At 51.9% G+C, this 14,288-nt stretch overlaps 1 protein-coding gene across 15 annotated transcripts in view; it reads left to right on the forward strand.

Moving 5' to 3' along the window:
• The first annotated feature begins 1,598 nt into the window (after positions 1 to 1,598).
• DRC7 (dynein regulatory complex subunit 7) overlaps positions 1,599 to 14,288 on the forward strand; it is a 37,344-nt gene continuing 24,654 nt past the window's right edge. The window contains exons 1-7 of one of the 15 annotated variants that reach the window (XM_055100039.2): positions 1,599 to 2,406; positions 3,957 to 4,145; positions 5,465 to 5,704; positions 6,398 to 6,572; positions 7,674 to 7,799; positions 9,494 to 9,688; positions 12,473 to 12,631. In XM_055100039.2, the coding sequence (XP_054956014.1) occupies positions 5,502 to 5,704; positions 6,398 to 6,572; positions 7,674 to 7,799; positions 9,494 to 9,688; positions 12,473 to 12,631 (858 nt within the window). In that variant the 5' untranslated portion in view covers positions 1,599 to 2,406; positions 3,957 to 4,145; positions 5,465 to 5,501. Of the gene's footprint in view, positions 2,407 to 3,956; positions 4,146 to 4,484; positions 5,705 to 6,397; positions 6,573 to 7,673; positions 7,800 to 9,493; positions 9,689 to 12,472; positions 12,632 to 14,288 lie in introns of those variants that run through there. The other 14 variants (XM_014341769.4, XM_034940277.3, XM_055100042.2 and 11 more) reach the window with 14 other exon arrangements.

Here is a 14,288-nt window from a genome sequence, read left to right on the forward strand (position 1 = left end):
CAACAGAGCTAGACCCTGTCTCAGAAAGAAAAAACAGAAAGAGGGGCATAGAAGGAAGACTTGACCTCTAGACATAAAGATATTACAAGGCCAGTTTGGTAAATGCAACGTGGTGTCTGTGCAGGGATAGGAAAGATCAGTGGAACAGCACAGAGTGCTCAGAGGCAGACCCATGGACACCTGGGGGATTTAATATGTGACAAAGGTGGCATCATTATTTTCAGAGGAGGAAATACCTAAAACTAACACATTAGTTCATGAAGACACATTTAAAATCATTAGTCATCAGAGAGCTGCAGATTGAAATGACAATGAGACCTCATTTTTCCTTATTAAACTGATGAACTAGAAAGCTAGATGGTACCAATGGGCAGGGACGATATGGGAGCCAGGGAGGGTCTAGACTGCTTCAGCTGCCTGGAGAAAAACACAGTGCTTCTGCTGAGCCAGCAATCTTGCTACTGGTTGTTTATCTTGAAGAAACATTCTTCCAGATCTAGACCCCTCTAGACCTGTGTAGCATTGTCTGTGATGGAAGGGAGCTGGTAGCAAATCTGAGTGGTCTGTCCAGCCCACCCAATGTCTGCTGGGGAGTTCCCTCAAGACTGCCCCAAACCGTCAAGAGATAGGGCCAGTTGGAATTCCAAAGAAATAAACACTAAGCGCCGGGGTGATCCGTATCCGTCCAAAGCATTTATTAGGGAAACGTACATAGGGAAGGCTGTAGTGTTCTCATGACAGACAGCAAGAAGGGAGATGAGTCTGTTCATAACGAGGAGGTGGGTTTATGGACTTTATATGAGTGTTTAAGGGATTTGGTTCAGGGCTGGGGCACGTTTAGCATTTGTTTGATCTTTCCATGTTTCCAGCAACAACCTAAACAACTATCAGTGCCTGGGGACGTTGAAAGCTCCCTCTAGAACACCTGGACACCGAGTGCCCATCACTGGAAGGACGAAGAGGTAATAAGTGTGGATCCACACAATAACGTGGAGAGATCTTAAAAACACAGCCCTTCATGAAAATACAAGAACCAGAAGGATATATTTGTTCAGTCTCATATTAAACATATATTAAAAACACCAGCATGCAAAACAATACTCATTTTGGAAAAAAAATACACATCAGAATGGTTACTTTATAGAGGTGGGAAATGAAAGTGGGTATGAAGAGAAAAAGGAATGAATAAATATGTAAAAGGAATGAAGTGTTGCATAGGGTTGAAAAAGGACAGTGAAGCCTATGCTGCATCCCACTAGCATAACGCATCACCTGTTTTCCTTTCTCCTCCCTTCTCCCTTCCTGCCTTCATCCCAGCCAGTTCCCCACAGAGGTAATTACGAGTTGCTTAGCACCAAGTCTGAAATACACACACTGTCTCGTGAGCTCTCCACAGTGCAATTGATCCTTTACAGCTTATTTTTATGGCTGCATGATATTCCAACTGGGAGGGGGAACATCATTCTCTATTCATGAGAATTGAGGCAATTCCTAAGTTTCTAGCAGTAACACTAACTGTGCAAACTTGTCAGCACAGTGACAGTCTGGATTCCCTCCTGGCAGCCCTATCCCCTGACCAAAAAAGGCCCGTGCACCTCTCCCTCCAAAAACAAAACAGTGAAGATTATATTTTAGGACTGTATTGGTAAAAACACAAATATAATTCAGGGCAGATTCACACTATATAGTCATTATTATTCTCATTTTTTTCTTTTGAATTTAAAAGAAATTAAACATTTTCATGAGCCACTAGCCTAATGGATAGGTTTTCCCCGTACTTCGAGGTAATGTTCTACATCACAGCTCCGGCCTGGACTAGAACCCAGGACTCAGTCAAGGCAGCCTGGTTCTGTCCACCGCAGCTGGCAGCTACTCCAGGCCCCACACTGGTTTCTGTCTGTCTCGATCGAGGCCACATTCGGCATGCCGTGGGGCAGGGGCTACGGTGTGCTGGTAAATGTTTAACAACTGGCTGGCTCAGAGGAAAAGCCCTGGTCTTGGCTTTTGCTAATTTTTGTGGTGTAAATAACCCCATGGCCAATTTTTTTTTTTTTTTTTTTTTTTTTTTTAGAGAGGTTCTCACTATATATTGCCCAGGCTGGTTTTGAACTCATGGGCTCAAAGGATTCTCCCGCCTTGGCTTCCCAAAGTGCTGGGATTACAAGTGTGAGCCACCGTGCCCAGCCCTCTTAATTTTTAATAATGGCTGTGTTTCACAAAAATTTTGGAAATTTTAACAACTATCAAGTTGATGCGCCACTATACCAGTGCACCGCTGGCTGAAGGACCCATGCAACCTGGGAAGACTACATTTCCCAGAAGCCTCCTCTCCCAGGACGGGCGTTCAGCTTCCCAGGTTGTTACCATGGAGATGGCTAACAGCTAGAGCAGGCTGTCCTCGGACGGGTGAGGAGGGAGCAAGGGACTTGGGGTGGCTGGACCCTGTCTGGCAGGGAGAGGGTGAGGCTGGTGGCACCCTTCTGCCTGGGGGCCTCCAGCCCTGATCTTTCTGGGGAAGTTGTTGGTGGGGTGTGTGTGCGTGTTTATGTGTGTTGGGAGGAGGAAGTTGCTGGTGGAGAGGGGGTGCAGGGAAGGGCCGGTGGGTTGGGGCAGAATCTAGGGAACCTTGAGATAAGACTGCCTTCCCCACACTGGGCTATAGCTGAAGAGGCCACCTGTGTAGGAAATAAAGTGCTGTGGGTTCTTCTCCCCAGCTCTGCCTCTGATGGTGTTCTGGGACTGACACGTCGGCTTCCTCTTCGGCCTACTTCTTTCCTTGCCCACCACTCCCCCACCCCCACCATCCCTTCTAGCACTTCCCCATCTCATATCTCTTCCGGCCTGAGACACACAGGTTTCACAACCAGAAATACAGGGGTTCAAATCCCAGACCTGCTACTTACTGGCTGTACCTTAAGCAGTGCACTTAACCTCTCTGGGCCCCAATCTTCTCATCTGCAAAGTGGGTGTCCTCAGTGTCTGCCTCATAGAGTCAGTAGAGGATAAGAGAGATGATCTCCGTACAACCCTCAGCACAGGTCTGACACACAGTAGGCATTCAGCAAACTGTAAGTGCCTTGTAATGGTGATGACTGCCCTTCCTGGGCTCATTCTCTCTGGGACCAAGAGGCCAACAAATGGATCTGATCGCTGAGAAGTGCTGCTTGGCTAGAGGTTCTCCCCTGAGGATCTGGGGTCCTGAATGGTGTTGGGCTACCTAGGCCTTGGGTGGCCTCCAGCCAGATGAGCATTCATCCCCTCCTGAGTCCCAGAGCACAGAATGTCAGAATTGGACAGAAAATATCTGCCCTCCCTTCCTACCATAAAGAGAAACTGAGGCACAGAAAGGAGCAGACAGTGACCCAAGGGTCCAGCAGGAGCTACTGGCAAAGCCAGGGTTTCCCCAACCAGGCTCAGTCGTGGCTGGTGGCCAGGGACTCACCTCCCTAGGAGGCCGAGGTGGCCCATGTGGCTGTGGAGTTGGAAATTGGGGCCAGCCTTTATCTGCTGCTCCCTTCTGCCCTCTTGCTCCTGGCTTCACCCAGGGAAGGGGGGGATGATTAGAAAGTCAAGGGGATTCTGCTTTTTTTCCTTACTACTCGCCCCCTTTGTCCTGTGGGTTTCGTTTGTTTTCCTCATCTCTGGACCCCCATTTGCCGTAAGGAAAACAGATGTTCGAGGACAGAAATGGAAAGACCCCAGCTGGGAGGCTGCAAATAGTGCATCATCTGGGATGGCGTTGGGCGGTGTGGAACAGGGACCCCCATAGAGGCTGAGGTTTCTTATATAAGGAAAGGCTGGAGGTGGCACTCCAGGCCTCTGTGGCACCGCTGGGGACCCCAGCTCCCCCGTCTCTCGGCCCTGCCGTCCATAGCAGGCAGATTTAGCCCTCATGTGTGGCCACCTCATGGTCTCGCCTTGGCTGCCCCACCTCCCACTTTATCTCCACATTCCAGGTGGGAGGAAAAGGGCAGAGGGCTCCCCAATCACTTCTGCCCACATCTCATTGGCCAGAACCGGGTCACATCACAGGGCCACCTCTAGCTGCAAGAGAATCTGGGAAGCTGAGCAATTCAAACCAGGCACACTGCTGCCCCCCACACAACTGGGGTTCTGCCGTACAGAAGAGGAGACTGGATCTTTGGGTAGGTGACTAGCAGTCCCCTCTCAGTGTGGCTCTGCTCTGTGACCACAGGACATATGGTGAGCACATGTGGCGTCTCTGCGTGGATCACAGAATGAAGCCTGTTCTCTGGGCCAACACAGGCCTTGGCCAAGAGAGAGTAGGCTGTGTTACCCCCACCCCCCACTCCCTGTTTGTATGCCCTGGTACAGGCACCTTCACTCTCTGTGCCTCGGTTCCCAGTTTGATCAGGTGAGATATCATTCACCTGCCATCTTCATTTTTGGGTGGGTTATAGATCATATCACCTTACTGTTAGGATTTTCTTTAAACCAATCTATTTATTTATTATTTATTTGAGACGGAGTCTCACTCTGTCACCCAGGCTAGAGTGCAGTGGTGCGATCTCAACTTACTGCAACCTCCGCCTCCCAGGTTCAAGTGATTCTCCTGCCTCAGACTCCTGAGTAGCTGGGATTACAGGCGTGTGCCACCACGCCTGGCTAATTTTTGTATTTTTAGTAGAGACGGGGTTTCGCCATATTGGCCAGGCTGGTCTCGAACTTCTGACCTCAAGTGATCCGCCTGCCTCGGCCTCCCAAAGTGCTGGGATCACAGGCATGAGCCACCGCACCCAGCCAATTCATTTATTTAAATAGGAAACTTGACAATACTATAGTAATCCCCACAGCATTCGCAGTACTTGTCATTGATAACTGTCAGCTGGCACAATGGCTCATGCCTGTAATCCCAGCACTTTGGGAGGCCAAAGCAGGAAGATCGCTTGAGGCCAGGAGTTTGAGCCTGGGCAACATAGCCAGACCCTGTCTCTACCAAAAAAAAAAAAAATAGCCAGGTGTGGTGGTGTGCACCTGTGGTCTCAGCTACTGGGGAGGCTGAGGTGGGAGGATTGCTTGAGCCTGGGAGTTTGAAGCTGCAGTGAGCCATGATCGTGCTACTGCACTCCAAGCCTGGGAGACAGAGCAAGACCCGGTCTCAAAAAAATAAAAAATTAAAAAAAAAGATAACTGTCAAATATACTAAAAGCAAATCGACACGTGCCTTTCCCTGTCCTGTCCTGAGGATGGCTTCCAACCGGAGGCCTGCTTTGTCTTTGTTGTAAAGGAATATTTGCCAGGATTAGAAAGGTGTTACAGATGGGGTGGCACCAAACAGAGACTTTCTCCATGTTTGAAAGGAAGTCAAAGAGGGAATCACTCCCTATGTGTTCGACACCTCCTCAAAACCATCTCCCAGGCCTCCCGGGGATGCCCAGGTGGTGTTGGTGGCTCCTGCCTGGGCTGACAGTCGGCCATGGAGTATACTTACCCTTCCCCACAGAGACATTCCATCTCCAGACAGCCAGAGACGCTCCAGAATGGAGGTCCTGAGGGAGAAGGTGGAGGAGGAGGAGGAGGCCGAGAGGGAGGAGGCGGCCGAGCGGGCTGAATGGGCGAGGATGGAGAAAATGATGAGGCCAGTCGAGGTGCGGAAGGAGGAAACCACCTTAAAGCAGGAGACGCTCAGAGACCTGGAGAAGAAGCTGTCGGAGATCCAGATCACTGTCTCAGCGGAGCTCCCGTGAGTGTGGCAGGGTGGGGGCTCTGGCAAGGGTAGACCGGGGCTGGGCACAGGGAGACCCAGGCAGAGTGGTGGCGCCTGGTCTGGCAGGGTGACCAGGAGATAGAGGGAGGCAGTTAAGAGTGAAGGCTTTCTGCTTTCAAATGGCCTGGGCCGAGTGTCCATGCTCTCCCAACTAGCTGTGTGACCTTAGGCAAGTCACTCAGCCTCTCGGTGCCTCAGTGCCTTTATCTGTCTAAAAGTGCAGGTGCTGGCCAGGCGCTGTGTCTCACATCTGTAGTCCCAGCACTTTAGAAGGAAAAGGTGGGAGGATCGCTTGAGGCCAGGAGTTCGAGACCAGCCCGGGCAACATAGCAAGACCCCCACCCATCTCTACAAAAAATACAAAAATTAGCCAGGTGTGGTGGTGTCTATAGTCCCAGCTACTTGGGAGGCTGAGGTGGGAGGGTCACTTAAGCCCAGGAGTTCAAGGCTGCAGTGAGCTATGATTGTGCTATCAAACTCCAGCCTGGGCAACAGAGCAAGACCTGTCTCTTAAATATATATAAAAATGTGCAGATGTTAATGATACCTGCCTTCTCAGTAGCCGTGAGGATTAAATGAGGAAGGGGTAGAGCCAATGGCAACTCAGTGGAACCAGGGCTCCTGTGTGCCAGGCATGGCTTCCCTAATGCCATCCCTGTTGTGGCGCAGGGCCTTTACCAAAGACACTATTGACATCTCCAAGCTGCCCGTTTCCTACAAAACCAACACACCCAAGGAGGAACACCTGCTGCAGGTGGCAGACAACTTCTCCCGCCAGTACAGCCATCTGTGCCCGGACCGCGTGCCCCTCTTCCTGCACCCCCTGAACGAGTGTGAAGTGCCCGTAAGGCTGGCATGTTGAGGGCAGGGCTGGAGAGCAGAGGGCATAGGGAAGTGGGGCAGGTTCTCCAAGGTCACTGGGCCAAATCACGGACCTCCTGTGGGCCAGAGCGCTTCTAGTCTGGGGGCAACATAAACTCGAACGCCAGCAGGCCTCAGCAGGCTCAGTGCAGATTACCCTGGAGGGCGGTGGTGGTCTGGAGACCCCATGCCCCCGCCTAAAGAGGCAGCTGCTGATTGCTGCGGGGAAACTGCAGGCCTGGGGTTACCTGATCAAGAGGAGACTCGGGATTTGTGTGGGAGTCTGGTTTTTAAATGCTGGCAGCTGACATAAATGCTAAACATTGCCACGTGGGCCAAATAAAGCGGGTCTGTGGGTCCCTGTCAGCTCGTGGGCAGCTGTTTCCCACCCCCTGGATGAATCCCATGTCATTCCATCTACAGATGGAGAAACTGAGGCCCAGAAAGGCTCAGAGACACGCTCTGGGTCACAGAGCTGGAAGGAAAAAGCCAGAGCTTAGGTTCTTATGCCTGTCCTGGTCCAATTTGTCTTATTTCTCTGTCCTTCCCTGGACAGGCTGACCTCTGAGGCTTCAGACTGTACTGGTCGCCAGCTGGCCCCAGCCCAGAACCTCTGTAGGCCCCAGGGAGAGCATCGCTCCTGGGAGGAGAGCACAGTGCTCCCAGGAACCCCAGGAAACAGACCTGATCTCCTCATTCAGCCCTGACTTGCTGGGTTACCTCAAGCAGCTCTCAAGCCCGCTCTGGGCCTCAGGTGTCTCCACAATGCCCTAGGGGTTGAAGGCGGCAAAACTTCAAAACCCTTCAAAGTCCAGATCCAGAATATGCTTGTGCTGTCTCCGGGTGCTGGCAACATGATAGGGGCCTCCCAGTCATTGCCATTGCGCCACTGATGGCTGCCATGTGCCAGATCTGGGCATCACCTTCCCAGCCAAGGGCTGCTCTGCCACCCCAGGTCATGTGGGCCTGGCCTCCTGCATTTGCTCAGGCCTCTAGGGTCCCCCTGTGGATTCAAGGAAGGCCCCAAGCCTGATCTCACAAGTTTTTATTGCCTTGACCCCACTGGCACCATCTCTCCTTGCAGAAGTTCGTGAGCACAACCCTCCGGCCCACACTGATGCCCTACCCCGAGCTCTACAACTGGGACAGCTGTGCCCAGTTTGTCTCCGACTTCCTCACCATGGTGCCCCTGCCTGACCCCCTCAAGCCGGTAAGCACCACTCACAGGCTGCATGCCTGAGCCCACCAGGACTAAGATGGTGTGAGAAACAAACTCACCCATCCAAACCCAAAGAATTGACTTAGAGGCCGGGCGTGGTAGCTCACGCCTGTAATCCCAGCATTTTAGGAGGCCAAGGCGGGCGGATCACAAGGTCAGGAGTTTGAGACCAGTCTGACCAACATGGTGAAACCCCGTCTCTACTAAAAATACAAAAAGTAGCAGGGCGTGATGGCGCATGCCTGTAATCCTAGCTACTGGGGAGGCTGAGGCAGGAGAATCGATTGAACCTGGGAAGCGGAAGTTGCAGTGAGCCAAGATGGCGCCACTGCACTCTAGCCTGAGTGATAAGAGCAAAACTCTCAAAAAACTCTCTCAAAAAAAAAAAAAAAAAAAAAAAAAAGAATGGACTTAGAGACCTGGAGAACAGCGAAAGTGAGACTTTTAATGATGGTCTTGCAAGATTGGGTGTCTGATAGGCAGACACACCCAGCATAGTTTTAACAAGCAGTTTATCCCCTAGTGCGCAGGTCCCTCCCCTGGTTCCTCACAGGCTGAGTACTATGGGGTCACAATCTTCCCAGACATCGCCTATTGATTGTTAGGCAGGGGCTTTAGGTGTTTTTTCTAGGGTTGTTTTGCAGCATTTTGTTGCAACCCACAATGCATTGCAATCCTAGTTAGCTCAGGGGCTCTTTAAGTATTTGACTTATGACCTGAGTAGCTGCGCAGGCTGATAAGAACAGACAAAGCGAGCTACAAAGCGAGCTATTTTGCAGACTAGTAAACTTTTATCTTAGGCTAAACTTTTTTGGTTTGAGTGAGGGCAACTAAGGCGGTAGGTAAGGGGGAGGAAGGAGAAGGCTGACAAACAGGCATTGGCTATTCAAGCAGGGGCCTAGTATATCCTGGGTTTTTTGTAGTTTGCTGACCTAAGCCTATTCAAGGCACTTTGCCTTGGAAACGGATCACTGTGTACATTATTTCCTTCAATGGGATGTCAGGCACGGTCTGGGAAAAGGAAGCTCAGCCAGGCTCAGGGTACAGCCTCTCAGGGCCCCTAAGGGCAAACAGGCCTAGGCCACTTGCCTGAGAGAGACAGCCACTTGCCTGAGGACACACAGCAAGCCTGGGCTTCTGGTTCCCACCTCTTTTCTCCTTTGCATTCAGAGCTTCCCTGCCATGGCTTCAAGCGGTGCAGGAGAGAGAGAGGGGAGGCCCTGCTGCCCATGGCCCTAACCCCATCTTTGGGCTTCTGACCAACTTCGTCAGCTTCTCCTTCAGAATAGAGGGAGGGAGGAAGAAAGGGCAAGGTCAACAGTGGAGAACTGATAAAGGGAGGAGGAGGAAAGGTGGGGATCGAAGGAAGGGGGAGCATTGGAGCAAAACAGTAAACTTACCAATCAGAGGGCATTAGATCAGACACTCCTACAGTCCAGAAGGTTTCCCCTATCAGGAAGTCCATAGCCCCTTCAAATGACAGGCAAATGTGAATGGCATGGCGTCTGGTTGTCATTCCATTCTTAGCAGGCTCCCTGACCCCACAAGGGTTAGGGGCCCAAAGCAGGTCCAGCCTGTGCATTGGTCCTGGCTCCCCGCCCTGACAGGTGGTGGGCTGTGACCGGTGGGGAGGACAGGCTGGGGCAGCGGGGCCCCAGCTGTGCTGACCGTCCCACTGTGACCAGCCCTCGCACCTGTACTCCTCGACCACTGTGCTCAAGTACCAGAAGGGGAACTGCTTTGACTTCAGTACGCTGCTCTGCTCCATGCTTATCGGCTCTGGCTATGATGCTTACTGCGTCAATGGCTACGGCTCGCTGGACCTGTGCCACATGGACCTGACGCGGGAGGTGTGCCCACTCACTGTGAAGCCCAAGGAGGTATGGTCGGGCTTGAGCTGCCTGGGTTTCCCAAAGGATGAACATTCCCGGTGCTGTCGTGCCATCCTTAGAGACGTCCATCCCTGCCGCCTCATCCCCGGCCCTGGCCACGCGGACACAGATCCCTCACCACCAGCCCTTCCGCTGCCCTGGAGTTCATATTTCAAACCACCAGTGATTTATGTCCTCGGTGTCTTAACACATCCAGCCCAGTTTTCCAAGCTGGCTGTTCTTCTCTGTCTGTTGTAACTCAGTTTTCAGCTACTATGCTCCCTGCTTGGTAAATTTTATGAATGCCACATAGCTTATATCTTAAGTCAAACGATTCCAAATTTACCCTATGCATTTGATAAAAATCCAGCCAGCCATTTTTATATAAGAAAATAGGCCGGGTGCGGTGGCTCACGCCTGTAATCCCAGCACTTTGGGAGTCCAAGGCGAGCGAATCACTTCAGGTCAGGAGTTCGAGACCAGCCTGGCCAACATGGCGAAACCCTGTCTCTATCAAAAATACAAAAAAATTAGCCAGGCATGGTGGCATGTGCCTGTAGTCCCAGTTACTCAGGAGGCTGAGACAGGAGAATCACTTGAACCCGGGAGGCAAAGGCTGCAGTGAACTGAGATTGTGCCATTGCACTCCAGCCTGGGTGACAGAGCAAGACTCCATCTCAAAAAATAAATAAAATAAATAAAAAATAGCAGACAAGCGGACAGACATTTGGTTCTCAGTCCCACACTCCCGAGGTAAAAAGCCCCCCACCACCCTGCTTTTTTTTTTTTGAGACAGGGTCTCTTCTACTCTGTCACTCAAGCTGGAGTGCAGTGGCATGATCTCGGCCCACTGCAACCTCAACCTCCTGGACTCAAGCCGTCCTCCTGCCTCAGCCTCCCAAGTAGCCGAGACTACAGGCATGTACCACCACGGCCAGCTAATTTTGTTTGTTTTTTATAGGTTCTCACTATGTTGTCCAGGCTGGTCGTGAACTCCTGGACTCAAGCAATCCTCCCGCCTCAGCCTTCCAAAGTGCTGGGATTATAGGCATGAGCCACCGTGCCTGGCCCTCAAGGCCCCTTTTTAATAGCAAAAAAAAAAAAAAAAAATCACCAACTGTTCAGTGGCTGGTGGCTGTGTTTTTAGATCTGCTTATTAAGATCTCCATAAGGACCACAGGCTGCTACAGACACAAGAAATACTCTGGAATGAATATCAGAATCACAAATGCATCTCTTTACATTTAGAAAATAGTCATGCTACAGACAGAAAATGCTCTTCATGAGGTGGATTAATTCCAGGACTCTGGGATCAGGGTCAGGCTCCCGTGGGTGTCTGCAGCTTGGAGATGGGGATCCAGGGACCTGAGGCACCCAGCAGGATCACTGTGTACCTGGGTTATACCTGGGTGAGCACCCAGGGACCCCAGGGTGGGTGCTCTGGTGGGAGAAGGGTGAGACAGAAGGGGAGGCACAAGAAGAGCCTTGCTCTCTCAGGCCCACCTCCCCAAGAGAAGATGGAGCACGAGCTCTGCCATGGCTTTTGGCTTCAAAAGCCTCTGGCTGGGCGCGGTGGCTCATTTTGGGAGGCTGTGATCTCAGCATTTTGGGAGGCTGAGGCAAGTGGACCACTTGAGCCCAGGAGTTCCAGACCAGCCTGGCCAACATGGCAAAACCCCGTCTCTACTAAAAATATAAAAATTAGCTGGGCGTGGTGGTGCATGCCTGTAAACCCAGCTACTCGGGAGGCTGAGCCAGGAGAATCGCTTGAACCTGCAAGGTGGAGGTTGCAGTGAGCTGAGATCGCACCATTGCACTCCAGCCTGGGCAACAGAGGGATACTCTGGCTCCAAAAAAAAAAAAAAAAAAAAAAAAGCCTCTGGGCTCCCACCCGGGCATCTCAGCTGTCTCAGCTCAGCCAAAAGCTTAATGATTAACATTATATCAATAACAAACAGATGCAGAGAACTTTCGGGTTTAAAATCTGCTTTCATGTCCATTGTGCTCGTTGCTCCCCACGATGGCCCAGTGTGGTAGATATTGTCACTTTTATGTTACAGATGAGTATGTTGATGAAATCAAAAGGTAACATAATGTGGCCAAAGTCACACAGCAGGAAAATGGAGACTCAGGGACTGAGTCAGGTGAACTTGAAACGCTGGAGATTCACTATTTCTCCTTCATGACTATCACAGGCCCACCTCTGCAGCCTCTGCAGTGCTCTTTCCTGGGAATACTTCTTGCCACTTAGCACACATTTGTAGACACGCAAGCCTACACACACACACACACACACACACACACACACACACACACACACACACGGTTTCTTCTCCTTCCTGGCCCAGCAAACTGTTAAAGTCAACATATGAGGCCCTCCAATGACAAGATCTGAAAAATCCAACTCCTGACAATTCTCCCCACTTCTGGATCGGACCCAGGTCATGGCTAGGATGGGTGGTGAGGATTGAAGAGGAGAAAGCCACACCTCCTGAGCTCCTGGCCCTGACAGGTACCTCCCTCGGGCATTTTTTCTGTCTTTACTTCTCAGAAAGAGGCTGGGGAGAAAGTTCCTATTATTCTCACACCATGAACCTGAGATTCAGAGAAGTGAGAGGACCTCCCAAGGTCACAGAGCTGGAGCTGCATTTAGGGCCAGAAAGGCCACAGGCTACAGGAGTAGCTGCCATCCCCCGGTCTGAGGGACTGGCTGGGCGGGTCTCACCTCTTGGAGTTGCACATGTAAAGGGGGGATGCAGGGCCACTGACCCTTCCTCTTCTTTTGGGTGACAGACCATCAAGAAGGAGGAAAAGGTGCTGCCTAAGAAGTATACCATCAAACCCCCCAGGGACCTGTGCAGCAGGTTTGAGCAGGAGCAAGAGGTGAAGAAGCAGCAGGAGATCAGAGCCCAGGAGAAGAAGCGGCTGAGGGAGGAGGAGGAGCGCCTCATGGTGGGTCCTCAGCCCTGAATCCCCTGGGCTCAGCTATTGAGAAAGGACTGCTACGGATGGGAAAAGAGGCATAGGTCATGGAGGGGATGTGTGTATGGACCCCCCAACTAGGTCCACCTCACAATCACCCCCAACCTCTACCTGGCCCTGCAGGAATCTCCCACTGGTGGTCAGCCAGCTTCTCATGATGGACTCCTAACATCAGGGCACTGTACTGCCTGGGGCAGCCCATTCTATGCTAGGCAGCTCTGGTGTCCTCTTTGCTCTAGACTCTTACTGGGGATATACCTGCATACACCCTCCCATCCATTCATCCTCCCATCTCTCCTCCCATCCATCCTCCCATCTCCCCTCCCATCCATCCTCCCATTCGCCAATCCATCCATCCATCCATCCTCCCATCCATCCTCTGATCTCTCCTCCCATTCATCCTCCCATCTGTCCATCTCCCATCCATCCATCCTCCTACCCAACCTTCCATCCATCCATCCTCCCATCCACCCATCCTCCCATCCATCTGTCCTCCCACCCACCTCCCATCCATCCATCCTCCCAACCATCCATTCTCCCATCTCTCCTCCCATCCATCCTTCCATCCATCCATCCTTCCATCCATCCATCCTCCCACCCATCCTCCCATCCATCCATCTTCCCATCCATCCATCCATCCTCCCATTTATCCTCCCATCCATCATCCTCCCATCCATCCATCCTCCCATCCACCCTCCGATCTCTCCTCCCATCCATCCTCCGATCTCTCCTCCCATCCATCCTCCCATCCATCCATCCTCCCATTTCTCCTCCCATCCATCCTCCCATCCGTCCATCCTCCCATCTATCCACCCTCCTACCCACCTATTCTCCCATCCATCCATCATCCCACTCATCCTCCCATCCATCCATCCATTCTCCCATCCATCCTCTCATCCATCCATCCTCCCATCCATCCTTCCATCCATCCATCCTCCCACCATCCTCCCATCCATCCATCCTCCCATCCACCCATCCTCCCATCCAGCCATCCTCCCATTTTGCCTCCCATCCATCCATCCTCCCATCCATCCATCCTCTCATCCATGCTTCCATCCATCCATTCTCCCATCCTCCCATCCACCCATCTTCCCATCCACCCATCCTCCCATCCTCTCATCCATGCTTCCATCCATCCATTCTCCCATCCTCCCATCCACCCATCTTCCCATCCACCCATCCTCCCATCCTCTCATCCATCTATCCTCCCATCCACCCATCCTCCCATCCATCCATCCTCCCACCCACCCTCCCATCCGTCCATCCTCCCAACTATCCATCCTCCCATCCATTCTCCCATCCATCCTCCCACCATCCTCTGATCCAGCCATCCTTCCTTCCATTTCTCCTCCAACCCATCCTCCCATCTGTCCATCCTCCCATCCATCCACCCTCCTACCCACTGTTCTCCCATCCATCCATTGTCCCACTCATCCTCCCATCCATCCGTCCTCCCATTTCTCCTCCCATCCATCCTCCCATCCATCCATCCTCCCATCCATCCGTCCTCTCATCCATGCTTCCATCCATCCATCCTCCCACCCTCCCATCCACCCATCTACCCATCCTCCCATCCTCCCATCCATCCATCCATCCTCCCACCCACCCTCCCATCCATCCATCCTCC

Source organism: Pan paniscus, chromosome 18, assembly GCF_029289425.2.
Source record: "Pan paniscus chromosome 18, NHGRI_mPanPan1-v2.0_pri, whole genome shotgun sequence".
NCBI lineage: Eukaryota > Metazoa > Chordata > Mammalia > Primates > Hominidae > Pan > Pan paniscus.